At 34.3% G+C, this 20858-nt stretch overlaps 1 protein-coding gene across 3 annotated transcripts in view; it reads right to left on the bottom strand.

The window, feature by feature from the left end:
* Window positions 1–494: 494 nt before the first annotated feature.
* Lrch (Leucine-rich-repeats and calponin homology domain protein) overlaps window positions 495–20858 on the bottom strand; it is a 39610-nt gene continuing 19246 nt past the window's right edge. The window contains exons 2-13 of one of the 3 annotated variants that reach the window (XM_070308313.1): window positions 18444–18588; window positions 17691–17923; window positions 17162–17298; window positions 16585–16800; window positions 15693–15854; window positions 14491–14612; window positions 14147–14290; window positions 13300–13700; window positions 12945–13096; window positions 12729–12866; window positions 12563–12640; window positions 495–5055 (exon numbers count right to left, since the gene is read on the bottom strand). In XM_070308313.1, coding sequence (XP_070164414.1) covers window positions 4909–5055; window positions 12563–12640; window positions 12729–12866; window positions 12945–13096; window positions 13300–13700; window positions 14147–14290; window positions 14491–14612; window positions 15693–15854; window positions 16585–16800; window positions 17162–17298; window positions 17691–17923; window positions 18444–18588 — 2075 coding nt within the window. In that variant the 3' untranslated portion in view covers window positions 495–4908. Of the gene's footprint in view, window positions 5056–6167; window positions 11319–12562; window positions 12641–12728; window positions 12867–12944; window positions 13097–13299; window positions 13701–14146; window positions 14291–14490; window positions 14613–15692; window positions 15855–16584; window positions 16801–17161; window positions 17299–17690; window positions 17924–18443; window positions 18589–20858 lie in introns of those variants that run through there. The other 2 variants (XM_070308315.1, XM_070308314.1) reach the window with 2 other exon arrangements.

The following is a 20858-nucleotide window of genomic DNA, read 5'->3' as shown; positions in this document are numbered from 1 at the left end:
ATAGAAATATCTCTTACGTAAGTAATAACAATACAAATCAATCAAAAATGTAAATCAACTTTAAAGACGACTCACATAACAATTCCGTAGATGAAATTAAAAGTTGACTAAAAGAATAGCTTTTTACCTTAATTTTATTTCATCTGTAATATATTTTTGTTATATATTGTGTATGATAACGTTTAAATAATTATAAATATTATCTTTACATTATTCAATTCTGAAATCTGTTACATTACAGTGATAAAAATTCTCACTTATTTTATTTGTGTATATATAATTACGTTTATTTTATATATATATATATATATATATATATATATATATATTTATTTAATTATTATATTTTGTATATTTAATTATTATATATTTATTTTATTATTATTATGGAAACTTACGAAAAATATTATAAAGAAAAGAAAGAAGGAGTTGAGGCGAATACCTCAGTAAAATTTCGAAAGAACACAGTAAAAATATCATTGCATATATTCGATACGTAATTCTCTTCGGATTTATTTCATACGTAATATCCATTAATTTTAGTACATTACGTAGTGCATTATTAATTCGCCACAGCAATCGTTGAAAGCACCTCGATTAAGCGATGGGATAACGAAATGATAGTTTCGTAACTTCATTATTTGTAATAGAATATAATTCGATTATCAATAAATTTGCATGATATAATAATAATAATACCAAATTTGTATATTTATAAGAAAGATAAAGAATAAAAAATGATTAGGAGATTATATTTTAATTATGCAGAATAAAAGCTTCTTATGCGATAATAAATTGAAAAATAGAAAGAGTTATAAATAATAAAAATGCAAGTCTGAAAGGAATCTGCAAATACAAGTTCGCTAATAATATTGTTGTTGTTGTTTTTTTTTTTTTTTTAAGCAACATTGAACGAGGTGCTTCGAATCGCTGAATTTTAACGAGCAGACGTTGCTCCGCACAAAATTCGACAAACATAATTAATCTAGGTGATAGTAATATAATTCTGCAGCGACACGTCGCTTTACAAATCTCTACGTGACTACAATCATCAAAAGAATCTTAAACGAATTAAAAATAGAAAAAGCGCGTCTTTTTCGTGTTTCGTGTATCGCAAACGCGCGAATGTGTAACATTTAATAATCCGAGGACGAAAGCTATATTACATTGTAACGAAATCATAATTTCGTACTTTTAAGTACTCAAGAGGTTACGCTGACAACAATTGCTTCGTAATATCTACAATAAAATTTTCAACACAAGAAGAAATAAATAATCAATTTCACTTTTCCCTTGGCATAAATGTAAAAATTAATGAAATATTTTAATAGAAAATAATTCTTTTTTGTTTTCTTAAAAATTGTGACTATGTAATAATATTGGAGGATTTTTATATTTATATTCATTTATAAAAAAGAGTTGTGTAGAATTGATGTTCTGTACAAAGAATTGAAGGAAAATACAGATTATTTAAAATAAATTCTAATAAATCCGAATTTTTTATTCTTATAACAAAAAAATACCACGCATCTTTATTTGGTAACCAACGAAAATTAAAAGCTAGAGCCAGAAAATAAAAATTCTCTCTTTTACGTACATATTTTTTTTGGGGGGGGGGGAAAGTCGATAAAAACTCGAAATATTAAGAAATGTATACAAATTATCCATTCCAATGCATACTCATGTTAATTCTTGCTAAAATTATATAAATAAAATTCGTCCTCGAACGTAAGTGAAAAAGACATGTATCTTTGGCACAATAAATGTGAACATTTTAATGTTATTCGTGTCCGCTAATTTCAATGTATAGTCATCATATTGGCATTCTTAATCTCTTCTCTCCTTTCCTTCCTTGATCACGGTATATGAGATCTTTCGCATTTCCTTACGCTCATATGGGAAATCACATCAATATCGAAATTAAAAAGAATTATAATATAGGACAATTATGCAATTAATAATATTAGACTTAGCACCTAATGGGGTTATTCACATTAATCGCGCGCGTAAATTAACGATTTCGGTTCTTAATTACTTGCGAAACACTGGTAAATTTCAAGAAATAAAATAGAAATACTTCCTGCTTGGCCTAGGAAAATTAGAAAAATTCCCTCCAATTGATTAGAAAAGAGATTCGAGGATTTAAAAGATTTTCAAAGCGCGTTGCACCGATACTTTAACACTTTTGTTAATCGAGATCTAAGAAAGAGATAAAAGATAGCAGGAGACATTATTGATCGGAATCAGCTAATTGATCTCTTGCTTCAATATTATCTTTAACGATATTTAATTATCTTTGGCCTCTCTAATTTTATATTATAATTTTCCAGAATATGATGAAAAATCGCTATAATAAACAATACAAAAAAATAAATACAATAAACAATTGTTAATCGGGCTCTTTCGATGCAATTCATTCTGAATTGAAAATCACAAAACGTTTACGTATACCAGTTTGAACACCTAGGCCTTATTCGTACCATCACTAACTATACTTGACGTTTGTTGGTAACCATTCGCGGTTTACCATCGACGTTCATCGAAATCACCAATATACTTATTCGAAAGTTCCTAACTAACTTACCGTCTGCTCGCGCAGAGATCTACCTTTGATCTCCTCTTTGATCTGTGTTTTGATACGATAATTCTTTGGAAATAAGATAATAGGATGAGACCGTTTTCGCACGAGTCTCTAGTATCAAGTATCGGCACCCGTAAATACACCCTTCACTATATTGCGATTTTTGTTCTTACATTTATCACATATATATATATATATATTTAAAAAAATATATGTTATAAAAATAATAGAAGCAATATATAATATAATTATGGGGTGAAATCCGGAAGAATACCATAATCCAATTCGAAATCGATATTCAATCATGTACTAATTGAAATGACAATTTCAATTTTTATGAAAACGGATACATTTGGGGATTAAATTGTTCTTTTGTTAAACTTTATTAAAATATAATGTAAAATTTCCTGCCAGCAAGCACATAGGATGTACTTAGGGATGCTGATATATAAGAGATAACGTCGTACAATTCGAAATAAAAATTTGTTTACATTTAACACTATTTCCATTTAAGGCATGTAACGATAATGAAGCGATAGAAATCGAAGATTTGTATAACGTCTTTGGGATACTCGTATTTACGTATTGCCAGCCTAGTCTACAAACTCAGCTTTAGCGACGCATGCATGCGAGATATTAGATCACGGATATTACAGGACTACACTATTCAAAAGCTCGGATATCCTTTGTCAGCCCGGCGAAATATAGTCTTGAGGTTGAATGTCCACATTACTTTCTCTGAGAAAATGTAACGTAATAAATACAACACATATATATATATATATATAATGGTCTACATAATTCATATATAATATGTATATAAGCCGAACGTAAAACTACAAACTCTTTAAATTCTCCAAATTCAGCTATATTTTGTATATTTGATTTATACAATTGAGAATTCTCAATGTTTCAAGGATTTTTTTTTAACTTAAAGATTACGTGGACACGCAGCCTAAGTCTCAATAGGTCCTACATCTAATATCTCTTTATTCCACATGTCGGTCTCTCTATTTTATAAAATGCCCGTCCCGTATCTGTTCCGGGACTTCTAAGGACCCAGCTGTAACTACGAGCAAAAATAAGCATCGTCGTATGTCTGATCTCGTTTCTCCATATAAAATTCGTTATACCTAATTAAATGTCATGGTTGACTGCAGTCTATCGTCGTGCGCGCGATTTTGCTCGCGCGCGGTTTTTGATAAGAAAAATCTGTCGCTCCCGATATTACCACAGGTTGCTTATCGTACGAAGGGATACAAAAGAGTTTCTTTCACATAGATTAGCTTAATACGCGACCGCTTATCCTTCCGTGGTTTCAAAGCGATTCATCAATTCTACGAAGCGCTCGTGCAAAAGTTATAGCGACAAAGCGACTTATTGTCGATTCGATAAAAAATCATTTCGCAATCGAGATTATTGACTCGTTGTATCCTAAGGACTATCCTCGAGCTATGAGAAGCTTCGAAACAATTTATATAACACAAAAATTCAAAAAGATGCCTTTTAGAGATCTGAAAAATTCGGTCTTTCAAACATCTAAGAAACATTTTAGGACGCGTCATATCTTTTAGAGATCTAATAGATTTGCGAAAGATTAGCACGTCTCTTAAATGTTTGATGGATATCTAAAAGATTGGTATCTCTTTTAGATATCTTCACGGCATTTTTTAAACGTTTGAATTATCTGATAAATATATTCACTTGAACGCTTTATTCGCCTGACATTTATTAATTAAGTATCACTATTAAATATAAATTCTAGTTTCGAGTATTCCATTTTAATCCTTAACTGGTTTAATGTAATTTGCATAATATATAAATATTGTATTATTCTGTTGTTTGAAATTTATAAAACTAATTTGTCATACATTTGAAAAATTTAAATTCGAGATTTTAAAACATGCTCTTCTCACAGAGTATGGTATATTTTAGTTTAATTAAAAAAAATTTAATTTGCCCTTTTTATAATGCCAATTAATTTTTTTTTTTAGTTTTGAAATATAATCAATGTATATAATGTTACTTCACCAGTTAATGATTGATAATCAGCTCGTGTATAGAGTTGTCCAGTCTGCAAACGTTTCACTTACGTCGACACGAAAGCGATCGAGCAAATTCCAGTCCAGTATCGACAATTCGTAGGGAAAAACTCGTCTCAGACTTTTCGCCTGTCTCGTCTCGGAGCACATTTCGAGCGCATCCGTCCGCGCGATCTCTTCGCTTACGGTTTATCCTCGTCATTTTCCTCTTCCTACGCGTGGGGGGGAGGAAAAACCGACTTCGGATCTCTCGCCAGACGATCACGCGAATTAGATAGTTTGGCGCTAAGCAGGCACGTGATTCGGCATGCTCGAGGACGTTTGCAGCGGCGAGCGTGTCTGATGGAATCTTAGTAGCTCGGATACGGTGACCGCGACGCGTACAACCCCACGACCTCCTTCTAGGACGTCGCTGGCGCAGCAGACAAGATTCTGAAAAATTACCAAGAAGAACGCACATGTCTTTAGTAAGTTTATTTTTCTAAAGCGCGCGTATCCTACTTGCAACTTTTATTTAAAAATGTAACTGTAGATCCGCAAGTCTTCTATTTCTATGTGTGTACTTAAATCGTGAAGGTAATCATATCAGATATTTGGATGATTTTAAATATCGAAATTTGGTGAAATTTATTAAATATTTATTTAAACAGCTCAAATTATATATGAAGGTCTAATGAGTCTTTCATATATATATGAAATAGAATTAAAGGAAAGACTGAAAACGCGCAATTAAAAAAAGATATCTATACAAATTCAAACTTAAAATTAGGGAGACTTCATCTCTAAAAATAAATATACTTATTTTCTGAAAGAAATTATATAAATTTTCATTTTTTAAAAATTGGCAAAGATTCCGCATAAAAGCATCATGTTTGAAAAATATAATGAAGAAATAAATCGAGATTCGAAATTTCTTAAAACATACGTATCCCATCATTAAATCGAACGTAGAACGCATTTTAAGAAAAGGATATATTTTATTATAAATGGTTATATAGAGTATTACAATCATTATGCTTTACCCATACAATCAACATTACAGAGCATACCTCAAAGGAGGAAAACAAGGTCAATGATATCATTATGGTCTTAGCGACAATACAATTAAAAGAGATTCAGTTTTTGACGATCGAAATTTGAAGGAAAAATGCAATTATCTCGCCACTAGGACCGTTTTCTCTAATAACGAAGCATCAGGGATGACGGACGAGTGTTGTATATGACATTAATTTATATAAATAAATTAAATATGAAAGATTAAAACGGAGAAACGTATTACGAGAATTTGTAAATACAAATCTTTCGATAAATGCGCACGTTACATCGGTAGCTCGATTCTAATGACAATCGAATCGGGCCGTATAATTTCATTCATTTAAAGTATAAGTAATGTTTCATTAATAGACACGTTTGTTGAGCACGTGTTTTCAATTAAAAATTTTGCTATGTAATACATATAGAAGAGATAGATCTTTAACGAAAAAAAATTATCGATTAATTAAAATTTCTTAAATTATCAAATGATAAATAATTAATGAAATTAATAATATATATTTATTGTTTTATATATAAAATATTAAATTTTAATTACGTGTGAAAAATGTTCCAAATTCCTCTTTCTTAAAACTTAAAAAATTTAGACAAAAATTAGCGAACTTATTTAAAAAGAATTGAATAATTCGTTTGAAAGTAATTTTCGTGTAAAGATCTACTAATATTTTAATAAGATATTTTTTATTCTCTATTTTTATGTATGTATAATTAATTTGGAATGTTAATGAATGATCATGTTAAGTACAATGAAAATTAAATCCGATTCGATCGCAATGATAGAAATACAATATTATATTTTACGTTGTATGCATTTTTCAAGATCAGCTGATGCTGTGCGTTTCATTAGAAGATCAAGGACCGAGTTGAAATGAATCGATCCTGACTCTGCTCAGGCTACATATCTATATAGAAAGGAATTATTGTCTGAGCTGGGTGAGCAGGCACGATCGATCGTGCAAGTACGAAACGGCGTTTAGAGAGACGCCGCGGAATAAATATAGATACGTATAAATAGACAAGAAGCTTTAGAAGCTTACAGAAAACAACAACGAACAAAAATATACCAAGCACCAAGTGTGGATTTATCAAACTAGCGAATAATTTAATTGGCTTACATATTTTACATATTTTGTTGAAAGAAAATAAAAAAAAAAAGATAAGAAACGCCGCAAAAGAACTAGCTTCAACAAACTATATATCTCTGTCTTCATATAATATATCTATCTCTAATATATATAAACTTCTTCGCATACTTTACAAAAATTAATTATATAAGCTAACACGCAACGGAATGATTTCATATTTCTCCCTCTTCTTCTCTCTTTCTTCTACCTATTTTCCTCATTTCGCGTTTCGTAGATATGCTTAATAGTGATGTAGCCTCTTGTGAAAGCGAAAGCTATTGGTAAAATGTCAATGCGACGATCTACGAGATTAACTCTCGACTAATACAACTGCGTCAGATCAAAGTTTATACATATATTGTAGTATGTGTACAGAATTTTTATTTATGGAACGCTATCAAATGTATGTAATGTTTCTAAAATAATAATTTTATTTATAACTAATCAGTTTTCTAACGTTTCTATGATATAATTATTAAAATTTTATCATTCTATACCAAAATATCATTTTGTTGACTTGTGCAATCTCAATTATAACGCATTAATTTCTGTCGTTTATGATTGTGAAGATTTAGCCCTAGGTATCTCTTGGATAATCACGTAGATCGGTCATAGATCGCCGTGCTAAGCAATTGATAATATAAAGTAAACACCGGTATGCTAAATTCGAATCCAGTCTTGAATTGTTAAGAATACTCCGATATCTTGCCTCCAATTCTAATGTGAGAATAATACTGATGTGATGTGTGGCTGTCGCTATCATTCGCATTCGCGTGTCTTCGCGAAAAATCATTAGGCACCCGTCGTAATGATCGATGATTAAGCGTATAATGGAATATCCGATGATAATTTATCACCATTTGTTTATTATTCCATAATGGACGCGATAGACGATCCGCTCGTTGGATGTAGCTGCGGAAACTAATTACGAACGCCTAATTATATTTCACACTCGGAACGCCCGGAAATGTAATTTATCACATGATGTTTTTAAAGAGATATTATTAGAGATTCTATTATTAATCGTTTATTTTGTATGTTAATTTTTTATCTATTATTAAAATACAATACAATTTTTATAGCATAAATGAGTAGAAAAGAAAAAGAACAAAAAGAATTGAATAAAAGTTGTAAAAAAATGAATCAGGCGTTCCAGCCTTAATAGCAAAAGGACGACATTGCCGTTCTTAAAACTGATTATATATCGACATTAGATTAAGTAATATATTGCTGCAGAATCATTATTTATCAATCGCAAGTGAGATATGTTAAAGCCACTCAAAGCAAATTGTGATAAATGCGAGAAGAAAAAATAAACTGACTAGAACGCGGGTACACAGGTTGACTTATATAACTAACGATATTATTGTAGACTAGAAAGTGCAACCCACACTCGAAACTGCAAAGGAAAATGCAATGTCACTTATGCCTATGCGCCGAAATCATGCATCTCCCGTCAGAATCGTAGATTAAATTCGAATAATCGCAAAAATCATGGAAAATGGCTCGTCTTTGCATCCCCTTAAAAAATACGCTGGCATATACTGCATACGTATAGTAAACGCGTGTCGACTTGCAACATAGTACGTATAAATATATACGCTTATATATTATGATAGTCTCCAAGTACACATAGTGGTCACCCGTTATAAGGCCCACTTATGAGAAAATTCTACGCTTCCTTTTTACGCGAAGAATCATTTCGTCTCTCTGAAAAATTCCACTTGTGCGCTCTGGAAATTCGGTTCGAGTAATTCGCAACGATCGGGATGCTGCCTTGCGCTAGGATCTGTCCAATGACGGAGATCTTGTCGGAAAAATGGAGACGTCGTCGTGTTCAAAATAGGATATTTAGCACTGTTTGAATAAATATTGCGAGGATTACGATCGAAGAATCGCATATTTCTGAACTATATATTGTAGTTCCAGAGTAAATGAGATTTAAAAAGAGCACTGTTCATATCTATAAATCAATCGAATTTGCGTTCGATCTCCTTTTCCCGACGAAAATCTCCGTTCCAATTGCAAATCTGAAGAGCGTTCTCTTAATAGTATAGTATAAGTTATTAAATATTATATATTGACGATACATGCCCTCTATGTTTTCTTATCATTTTTATGAAAATAAATTGGCAGGTAGTAGGCACCGTGTCTCTACCGTAGTGTATCATAGATCGCAGTCATTTTGATCTCGAGTAATGTATCTTTGATAATTGTATTGATATATATATTTTTTTATTTGGAAGAATAAATATATCAGAAATTAAAATGTGTCCCGATATAATTTGTTTTCAATTTCAATTTTCAATATCTACATATAGAATTATTCTATACGTTTATCGATGATAAAATTCGGTGTAAAATAGATTTTCCAGAAATACAAGCCCAGATAAAAATAACTTCGATCTAAGTATCTTAGACTACGACCGAATTGTTTGGTCGATGAAATATCGAAGAGTGCTCTATTTTGTTTCCTTCCTTTCAAAATGAAAATATTGATTTTTGTTTCAGAGATAACCGCAATGAAGAAGAAGACAATCGATCTAACTTACTAAATTACGAGCAAGGAAAGTGATATACTCCTAGTATAACTTATAACAAACAAATATAAACATCATATTATTTTTCAACGTCCAAATTCTATCTCTCGTTAGACCTTACATACCAAAATAGAAAATCCTCGAACTAAAAGAGATTCCCTTAGCACCTTTTTGTGAATCCTGTAATATACTCGCAGGCTACCTATCACAGACCCACCAATCCTGAAAAAGCAGTAGACGGCGGTTCATTGGTCGAATCTTAAGAAAATACTACCATCGAAGGTAATCGATAGCTATCCTTCTCTTTCTGCTTTTTTATTCTTCCTAGGAGACAATCGCGGATCCCAGGCATATTAAACGTACAAAGAATAATGTTGCGATACTAGCTAAATTGTAAATCGGAGGCTTTCGTCGTATAGAAGGCAATGAATACTTTCCGAGAATACGGAATAATTAAACATGTAAGATGAATATATATGATTTATACAATCCTTGAACAAGTATTGCACATCATCAATCTTCCGATTTCGATTATCCCGATTATCCTTCTCTTTATCAAAATATCATTTTATTAGTTTAGTTGAAGATAGTCAGCTTACACGATCGCAAAAACGATCGAATAACCGGTTCATTCTGTAAAGTACAGACAACCGTACGTGATATGCGAGCGCGCCTTCGCCTTTGATTGCGCTCTTTGATTTTACGTCAAGGTAAGCTCGAAGAAAACTAACCAGACTTTGAAATAAAATTTTGCTTAAGCAATTGTCTTTTGCAGCGGACATTGTTATCTCTCGGATTCTCGTTGATATTCCCGCATGCAAATAGTATCCTATTATATCGTTGATGAAAAATGAAGGCCTTTTCCGAAAGAAAACTTACGTAATACTTAGCCGATTAAACATTTCACCAAGCGGCCTATCGATACTTAAAAACTATCTCCAAAAATTCTCCGCTGACGAGGTTCCTCGCTCGCGGATTCCTACATCGAGCGAAGAAACTTTCAACGGAGATCGAAAAAAGCGAACAACCCTGTTAAAGCTACTATCGTGATAAATCGATTCTTGAGAGCTAAATACTCTGCTTCAGCGAGGTTTAGCGGTGAAAAGATATATTCTGATATCTTTTAAAGCGCCTGGAGACGCGGCGATCACGAATCGTTCTTTGATGTGTATGCTATGAAAGACACTTTAAAAAATCGCAGAATGTTTCGACGTCGATGATAACTCTATGTATTTTCTCATATAAATATTTTATCGTTTAATTTCTCTTTTCATTTGCAAAACAAGAATGCCGTTTTCATTGTCGAACATTCCAGCGTCTTTTTTTTTCATCTAAAAAAAAAAAGGAGATCCGTTAAACGTGGAAATCTTCGACGTCAAAGTCGTGTCCAATTCACAACACTTTCCCGAATGTCAATAAATATGTATAAATGCAAAATTGACGAAAGTAACCGAACATATCGCCCTAAAAGTATCAAATCAACGAAAAACAAACGTTGAAAGTATCGTGTGCATTGTTGTTTGAACGAAATAATAATTCTTAGATTTTCGATGCGATCATCAAAAATAGGACTGACACAACGGCGTTTATGCCAATCAAGAAAAAAATCAAAGGATTTCTCTGGAAATCACCATTTCCAAATATTATAATTTCCGTTGCGGCACCCCTTATTAATTACTAGTCGCTTCTTCGTTCCTGTCGCGCGCATTGGTGGCTTTTCATTCTCGTCAGTGTCTTACTAATCGGGGATCGGGAAGAGATAGAGCAGAACCAAAGTGGATAGGAATGTCGCAAAAAGTATCGCGGATAGAACGCGGTCCTGAATCATACGAAGTGAACCTGCGGCCGGTTTTTCGGTGTCACTCCCCCCCTCATCGCGAGCAAGGAGAAGAGCGGTGACGAGACGCGCCAGAGCCTCCAGCCCGTACGCGTCCATGTAACCCACGTCCATGATTGCATCCGCGTCCAATAACGCCTCCTGCAACACCAACAACGATACTACTCAGTCCCAGTTTCTACGTCACCGCACTGCGAGAATATTTCTCACGTGGCCTTAAAATGCATATTTTTGTTCTCTTCAAGGAAGGCCTTACTTTTGTATCGATGAGAAAAAAAGCATTCTTCGGGGAATATTAATTTTGTTCGATTATTATAACCGTCTGTAACTTATTACCGTATCGTGTAAGGAAACCTTTTGCTTTTGCAAAAGAACTTTTGAGATAGAGCTTAGATTTTGCTTATCCGTATAGTTTTATTCTGATACTTGTCAAAATTGATTGTAATTCGTTTGTCCTGTAATTGTATCAAAAGTTCTATCACAAGAAAAGCAATTGAAGGACATCAAGAGGTAGAATGGGCAGGAAAGCAAGTAAGCAATATAATATTGTAATGTTTTATATAATAGTGAAGAGAGATTTTTTTTGGATTATTTTTATACAGTTTAGGATAGTGTTGGAAGGATAGTGTTAGAACCCATGAATATTAATTGATAAGACATTCGGATGATGGCAGGAAGAGTGAGAGTCGAGATACAGATTGTTCCCCGAAGAAGCGACACAAAAGCAGATTGGGATCTAGGCGCATGCAACTAAAGCTTCTTCGCTAATTTGTTTTCCTTCTCCGTGATCTTATATTCTTATATAATATATATTTATATATCCGTCTTTTCATTCATCATTTTCTTAAAAACGGTTTACACTCGATCGAGATCAGATTAAAATCGGGGACTGACTAGTAGTTGTTGGAAGTATCATCGAGAAATGACGGCTCTATTGCCGAAGCGTTAGTTACGACGTACACAGACGTTCGGTTACAAGTAATGTGCGATAAATTTTTTCATCCAACTGTTCACCAAACAGATACAATAGATGGAGTTTAAATAAGACAACACTTGATGAAAGTATCATCGTCAATTCGTAATCGTGCTTTATAAAGAGTATTCTTTCGCATTTTGTGTTTTATGCCTCTTATTTTTACATTCTACTCTTCGACGATTCATCATACAGTACAATTACTACCTATCGTGATTCTCATATCGCATTATTTACAGAAAATAGAAACAATCGGAATAATTCGGTCAATTTAGAAGTGTCCACTAGATCTATATGTTCCATAATGTATACTAACGATGACAGCATGTCTCATGCATAATGGTATATCTTGAGCGAAAGAGAAGCACAAACTTTCTCGAAACTAATTAACAAGTTTGACGATATTTCTTACCTCATCAACGCCGATCTTCCGACACGCCTCGAGAAAGTTGTCAACATTACGCCTGCATCGCGCCATTGTCAGTTTAGGCTGAAAAAAAAAAATATTGACATCTTTACACCGGTAAACAAAATTATGTATCACAAAAATAATGAATTATTGTAAAAAATATACTTACTACAGCGGGAGAAGGAACATGTATACTGGCAACCGATCGTGGTCTGACATGATTGGCCAGGTGGCAGAGAACAACGCCGTCCGTTAATGCTGGTGCGAGGTCCTCCGGCAGTGCCATCTTTAATCTCGTCTCTATGTGCTACAAGATAAATGCGATGTGTATTTTTTTTGATTGTTATATATAATTACAATTGCAGCTGTTTTTCATCATACTTACATTTCGCAGTTGTTCGATGAGATCAGCTTCTTCTTTGGCGCGTTCGAATTCTCTCCTCATGGTAAAGGAATATTTTTCAGGCAAATTACTGTTCCACGTAACGGATCGCGGAGATTTCGGACTGCCACCATTTCTGCTTGGACTCTTGTTGCCTAATAAAGACAGACATACTATGTGCATTTTGCGTAATCAAGTCTCCTACTAAATAGAATGCATAAGAGAAATTTTACATTCTCATAGAATGTAAAAATGCTCTTATACATTGCTCATATAAATGTAATCGTTATTTAAAAACGATTCTATATCTAAAATCGATCATATAATCCTATATTTGGTTTTATTTATAGATGGTCACCTTCTACGTAACCGACAGCGGTTTTCACCAGCCTGGGCGCGTGCGCTGGACTCGTGTTTGCGGACAGAATACTACTGCAAGTTTTAATAGGCGAGCTGGGTTTCTTGTAAGGTTGCTCGAGATATTTTCCATTCTTGTTGTTGTACTCGTTGTTGGTGCCGTTGATGATCGGCGTGTTTTGATAGTTGATCCGCGACGGAGTGACCTTCTGTACCGGCCTCTTTAACGCATTGTCCTCGTTGAAGATTTGCTTACCGGTCAAAGCAATGATTTCCTTATTATTGCCCGAATCAGTCTCGTTGTTTTGCGATTCATTTCCTGGTGGTGTCACCTGTTCGCGAGGTCTGTACACGCTTAGACCTTCGTTAGCTCTCTGTTGCTTCAGAGCTTCTTTGTACTCCCTAAGAATAATATAGTTTATAATTTCGAAGTTTTATGTACCGTTATAGAGCATACGAGAATATGATATAATGATTTTTATGAATATTATATGATCTTTGCGAATATGAATGATTATAAAAGCAAAACAACTATGTATAAAAAATATTGAAAGCATGATAATAACACTTTAATTCTCTAACTTGCTAAAGTTTAGAAAAAAAGTAAAAAATAATTTTTAATCCAAATATAATCAAATATCCAGTCTGTGGACGTTTGAGAAGATTAATATGGCAGCGTTGTTTGTAATTATTCAACGCAAATGATTCGTCATAGCACTACTAGAGCGCGTCTGCTGGAGGATTCAAGTACGGTTGGATGAGTAAGATGAGTGTAACGCAAACGTAGTAATGTGAATGAGATAAACTCGGACGGACAAGAGCCTTTGTATGGTTCAAAGCAACGTTACCTGTACGTTTGTATGTGATTCAATGGCCTCTTATCGTCGCCGTTCACCAATGTAGCGGGATTCGTCGCAGTCTGAAGCGGGTGTACCGATTGCGCGGACGATATCTGCTGCGACTGACTCGTCAAGTGTGTGGACTCCAGATGGCTGTAAAAAAGTATTGCCAGCCACGATAATGCACATGCACGCATGCAAGAGTATTACGTATATACGTGTAAGCTAACGTGTCTGTGACAAATTCGTATCACAATATCAATGGGAGACACCGACAGAGGGACGCGTTCGTTTATTACGAGGGAAAGCACGCGGCGGATCGGATAATCATCGTAGCGAGAGGTTTCACTCACCCCGGTGGCGTAATCGATGTATGGTGAAGGCCAGAGATCATCGGTCTCCTAATGTCTGCCCCGTTCTCTGATGTGCTCCTCTCTAATCTTCTCTTTTCCAGTTGATCGTGCAATATCATCGCCTGCAAAAGATTTCGTGTGAGATTTTAATTTTCAGTTTAATAAAAGATATTTTATAACAGTAGCGTTAAACACAGATTAAAAAATAATTTTGAACGCTTATTAAATTAGTTTTTAAATTTATCTCCTTAATCTTTTTAATTTCTCAAAATTTTAAATTTATTTAAAAACAGAGACAATATTCTCAACCAGTTTTTAATTAATATTATCTATTTCTCTATCCCAGATTTTTTTTTTTTTTTTCGATTAACTCTATGTGATTGTAGATTTCAAAGTAAATTAATAAAAAAGAAGTAAAAAATCAACTTTTTTTTTAACACGTGAGAAAAACAGTAAAAAATTGATGAAAACAGTAAGAAGTCGATTTCGGATACATACTCATGCATCGCATATCCATAATTTTGAAACATCGTTAACGTGATTATCAGGTTTTATCAGGTCAAGGTCTTGTAACGAGATTTGAGCGACAGCCAAACAACGGCTTGTCGAGACGATCATCGCCGTGGCTCTCGACTTGAGATCTATTCGACAGCTAAATATAGCGACCATGTCATCGTTTAGATTCTGTAGTACGGCCCAATATTCTTAACCACTTGCTCTAGATAGTAATGTAGCACAATAAGTGCCTACGATAACTATAGCAGATACAGATCTCTGATTTTCCACTATCTTAATTTACTATTAGAATTACACGTTGCGTGTGTGACACCGTACTATTATCTTACAAAAATCTCACTTTTCCATTATGGATAATTTTTAAGAAAATGTAGTTGTCTCAAAGAGATGTGCAATTTTAAATTTTGTATCATGTAAATAAATCATTTAACAAATATATTGGACGATCGACATTTTAATTTATTAGATGTAAAGAATAAAGAAAAAAAAATGTTATATTTAAATGGCAATTATTGCCGTACTCGATAAAAAATTGTACTCGTCGATAAGAAGAAATAAATAAATAAAAAAAAAAAAAAAAAAATGTGAACCTCAATTTTGTCGCAGAATACTTTTTCTCATATCTTGAAACAATAGGAAGTTCGATTGCTTAGTTTTTCTTGCGATAATCTTACGTATTAGCCTACCTTGCCCAATTCATCTTCCAGGGACGTATGCTCTCCAGGTGATATCGTGCTGGGCGTCGATGTGCCGCTGCAGGACCCGTTCACGCCTACCTCGTGCGGTAGCGTTATCGAAAGCGGTGAGCATTCCTGCCGCCACAAACCGCGTACCTCGCCGTCGTGCACCTGCACGCAAACGGTGGCCAAATAGGAGGCATGTAAAATCGTGAACGGTATGCATCTCGCGTACCAGAAAAATTTTATTCGTGTACTTTGTACAAAATGTTCGATCGTATATCGATCATATATCATATTCGATCAGATATCGAACGCGATCACTGAGATAAAAATTTTTATATACAATAATTTATATAAAGATTTGCACAAAAAATGTACATAACTTTCTTAATATTACTCTAAGACGTCATATGAATAAATGGACTAATTATTCTTGGTCAAATCAAGCGTATACGAAGCAAAAGCATTTCTTCTAAAGTAAGAATATGAAGTGAAAATATATGATACTTTATTGTTATCGTAGAACATCTGTCTCGCATTTTACGGCGCACATTTACCTATATATTCCTTTATTTACACAACTATTTTAACTACGTGCCTAAGTAAATGTTGTATTATCATTATTCGTATTGTCCAGTATTTTCCTCGATAAGAAAAATAAGAATGTTTACGGTCACACGATACGTTTTATCTGGAAATTTTCTTCGCGAAAAGCAAAAGCGTCAGTATGCTCCGGTTTATTCATATGACTCATTATTTACGTTGGATCTTCGGATCATAGATCCGCGGGCGATTCGACGACAGACTCGCCGAATAGCTTAGTGGGGAGATGGCTGAAGAGCGTGTGCAGGAGATGGAGCGATAGAGAAAAGGCCACGAGAACGACGGCGAAACTAACCGCGCTGTGGATTTCCTGGGACCAACGCTTGTCGAGGCCGTCACTCGTGCTGTACCCGCTGTCGATGTTGTGCCGCCGATGCGACCTCGTATCCAGCGTCACGTGACCTCTCGCATCCAGAGGTGCTCGCCGCGTTCGACCACCTCTAGCTCTCTCGTGTTTCGCTGCTTGCCTCTCCAAATATTTGAAAATGTGCGTTCGCCCGCGAATGCATAGCTGAAACCGGCAAAAAAAACGGCCACCTTAGAATGCTTCGAATCGATATTTCAAGAAAAGACGCTTGCTATATTTTAATTCGTCATCATGTGCCTTCCCAGCGACAGAACGATATCGAATATTGCCGAGAATTCAAATAAAGTCTCGAAAGTATACCAATCAACTCCGTAGGATGTAAAAAGTCTGCGAATAAAGGAAACGACATAGTCGACGGATGAAGTAATATCGTGTACGGGTTATTAAAATCCGTCGGTCTGAGGAAAGAACGTAGGTATATGCGCATTAAGGAAAATATATCGGACTCTTTTTCTCTCTCTTTCTTAAGTGAAAACGAACGAATGACTCGTTTACGAATGCTCACCGAGGCAGGCGGCGAGGTCAGCGGATTGTCGGACAGTTTGAAATCCACCAAGCCTTTCATCTTCCTCATCTCATTCGGAAGCACGGATATTCGATTGCCGCTAATATCCAGCTTCACGAGCCTCAGGTACGTCAGTTCTATGTAAAAATTGCGTTTTAAGAATCTAATTGAATTGTTTCTCGTCGAGAATTGATCGTCAAAATTCTCCGATAATTATCTTCGTTAAGAAAAATAATTTTAGATTCTACATTTCGTTCTGAATTTTCTTTTCTTATTTAGAATTAATTTTCTCATCTTGTTTAACAAATACATAAATAGTTTAATTAGATTTATTATAATTTGATTTGTATCAATTCAATGCATTAATTTTGCAAGATTTAATTTATCGAGAATTATATTTTCAAGCAAGTTTTTTTCCAAGACATCCATTTCTTCGCGCAGATCGACGCAATTTCTTAATCGCGGATCCGATCGTAACACGAATGCATTTACTATAAATGTCGCAATCCTATTAAAAAGGCGGACCTACCTATAGGCAGGTGCACCAACAAGTTGCTCCTCAGGTCTAGAGACCGGAGCCGCGCAAGGTCGCCTATTCGAGGTGGAAGGCTCGTGATTTCGTTGCAACCTGCGTCCAGTTCCGCCAACGCTGTCATCCTGCCCAGCTCATCTGGCAAAGATGCTAATCTGTTGTGCGCGACTAGCAAGGTCTGGAGAGGTAGCCTGCATATCTCTCGAGGTAGTGACGTCAATTGGTTTCGACTATAGAGACACGTCAGGACATTGTTTCTTTTTTAAATAAATGCTTTGCTTGGACATTATTAAAATTATGTTTCTTGTGCGTTAAAAATTTATTTCTTAGAACGAAGATTAGATTAGTCGATTACTTTATGCGGTTTATTTTTTTAAATTAATATCTTTAATATTTTTTGCAAGATATCTTTTTTAAATATATATTATATTGTATATAGATTTATTAAAAATTATTAGAATTATGCGTCTTTTGCGTTGAAACTCGTTTTTTTTAAATCGAAAAATATATTATTCGATGATTTATTATATAGTTGATCAATTATGATCGCAATATATATGACGATTTTTAAAATATTTTAATTTTCCATTATATAATATTTCGTGCTACATATAATAAAATATATTCTTCTAGTATTCCGAGAACCGTTATCGACACTATTATACGTCATATTAAACAGGATGTAGATATAGAGCGATATATCGCATGGAACGTCAATGTAGATAGGCATATATACATAGGTATACAAACCTAAGATCGAGGTAGTTCAGGGATTGGAGCATTACGACGGTTTCCGGGATTATTCTTATGGCATTATGGTAAAGGTGCAGCTTCTCGAGAAATGGGAATTCCGTGACTTCCTCCGGTAACTCACTGAAGCGATTTTTTGAAAGATCTGTAACAGAAAAAAAAAAAAAAATTCCATTTTTAAAATATGGCAAGCGACAAAAGTACGATGAATGAATTGAAAGGAAATATAATTTCAAGGGATGCAGCACACAATTTTAATAAAAAAATTGAAACACTCGTTATATTAAGGATATACACGGATATAAAAATAAATCTTGTGCAAATTTGAAAGCTAATTTGCAATGAAAAATTGTCACTCTGCTTGAGAAAGTTTTGCATTTTTATTAGAATAGCCCACAATAAGTAAATTATTTTCGAAAATGCGTCGCACAAGCAATAAATGACCCTATACCCCTGCAATTGGCTGATAAAACTCGTTAAGAAGGGAATACTATCCAACTGTCTTAATAAGGTAGCGATATGTCTCCCATGGCAACAACTGCGCTCCGGTTAGGGCGGTCTCTTAGGGTGTTGCTGGGGGTTGTTATGAATGGGGCGCGACGGCCACGTGCGCGAACAGCCTCGAAATGCAGAAAAAGGACAAGGGTAGCTCAGCTGCTCCCGGCTTCGAACCTTCTTTCTAATCAATAACAGCCAGTCTTCGAGTCTTGCAAACATTCGCAAATATCGCCGATTCGAATAGTTACGGAGCAGGTATTATTCTTTCAACGCAAGTTGTATATGTAAAAAAAATATCGCATGCGTGTGTAAAACCGAAAAATTATATAATTGTGTAAGATTTTTGAAAAAATTAAACAATTTATCTAAATTATACATTACAGATAAAAGTATTTCTCCAATTTTTTCTTTAGTAACATATATATATAAATTTTTATTCAACAAGAGAGAAATGTTAATTCTTATGATATAAATAAATTACTTTCTAATTTTAAGAATTTTCTTCTTTCGATATATCCTTTAGTATATGCGATTGAGAAAAGGGCGAGGTCACTGAGATACATCCGACGTTGCATTTAAATCGCTTACTATACTTGGTGTGTAAAACTGGTGAATAATGGTTAAGATACAAGCATTTGGACAGTTATGAAATATCAAAATTTTGATCTTATTTAATACAAAACAAAAAAGAATGAAATGGCACGATAGACGTCATGTTTTGTAAAAAGAGATATCTATTGTAGTAATATCTGATTCTCTATCTACGTATTTCCGTGTATCTTTTTGAAACAAACCGGGAAGGGCTGGAAAAGAGAGGGACGGATTAATTCACGGAAATTTTCCAAATCTGTGAGGGAGAGAATCAGGTTCCGAATCTGTCGAACGATCAACGGAAATTGGCAATCGTTGCGTGAACAGGATACGCGATTTCCTTTAAAGGGATTGAGAGGAAAATTTTTGCTCAACGATTTTCATCGACGAAATAAATTTAAGAAATATCTTTTATTTTATTATAATTTGCAAATTAGAATCACAAGTATTGAAGAAATAATAATTATTTTTGTCCATCTGTATAAAATAGAATATTTAATAATTATAAAAAGATCAATCGTAAATCCTCGTAAGGTATTCGTCAAAAACTATAACAATTTACACGACTATAACCCGAGGGTGTGTCCTGACGAGTATAACTTCGTTAATCGATCTCGTTTCTTACATTCTTCGCGAACTAATCGTATTGAAACAGGAGTAATTCTCTTGAATAGAGTATAGAAACCAAGGCATAGGGCATACTCTCAGTTCGATGCTTTGCACTCAATTTTCTTTGCGCTGCAAACTAATATATATCCGGATAGAGTATAGAGTACGATCGAAATGTTGAACAAGATAAGTAAACGATACAATTTATTCGATAGTTATAATATTATCTGATATTAATTAAAATAATAATAATTATTATGCAATTATTATTATGAATAATCCAAGACGAAGCGTTTCTTACATGTATATATAATTCTGGCGTTGAAAAATATTTTTTCAGAAAATTTGTCGAATCGAATCAATACGTTTCAAAATATCGATACTCTGTCCAATTTAAGTATTTGTTGGTCTGGAATAGTTGGAATACGGTCTATCGGGTGCAAGGGCGTCGGCCCGTCTGACGAAGACCCCTTGCCAACCCCATGAACGAAACTCCCACGCAATATTGAATTCCCTTCCAAACGCCCGTCTCTTTTCTGCAAAGTGATAAAATTCTGTGGCAATGTCGCCTCATGGACTGGTATATTGTGACGTTCTATCGTGGAATTTGTTTCGCGGATAACATATGACGCGTTATAATTTAAAGCCGTGTATTGTGCTGGTGCTAGACTCTTCCTGCGGTAAGACCGCATGGGAGCCGTGACTCTCATCTCTGAG

Source organism: Polyergus mexicanus, unplaced genomic scaffold, assembly GCF_030449975.1.
Source record: "Polyergus mexicanus isolate NDT 795.1 unplaced genomic scaffold, iyPolMexi1.0 SCAF_15, whole genome shotgun sequence".
Lineage (NCBI taxonomy): Eukaryota > Metazoa > Arthropoda > Insecta > Hymenoptera > Formicidae > Polyergus > Polyergus mexicanus.
Note: the sequence above shows the minus strand (reverse complement) of the source record. Positions and strands in the feature narration are given on the sequence as shown.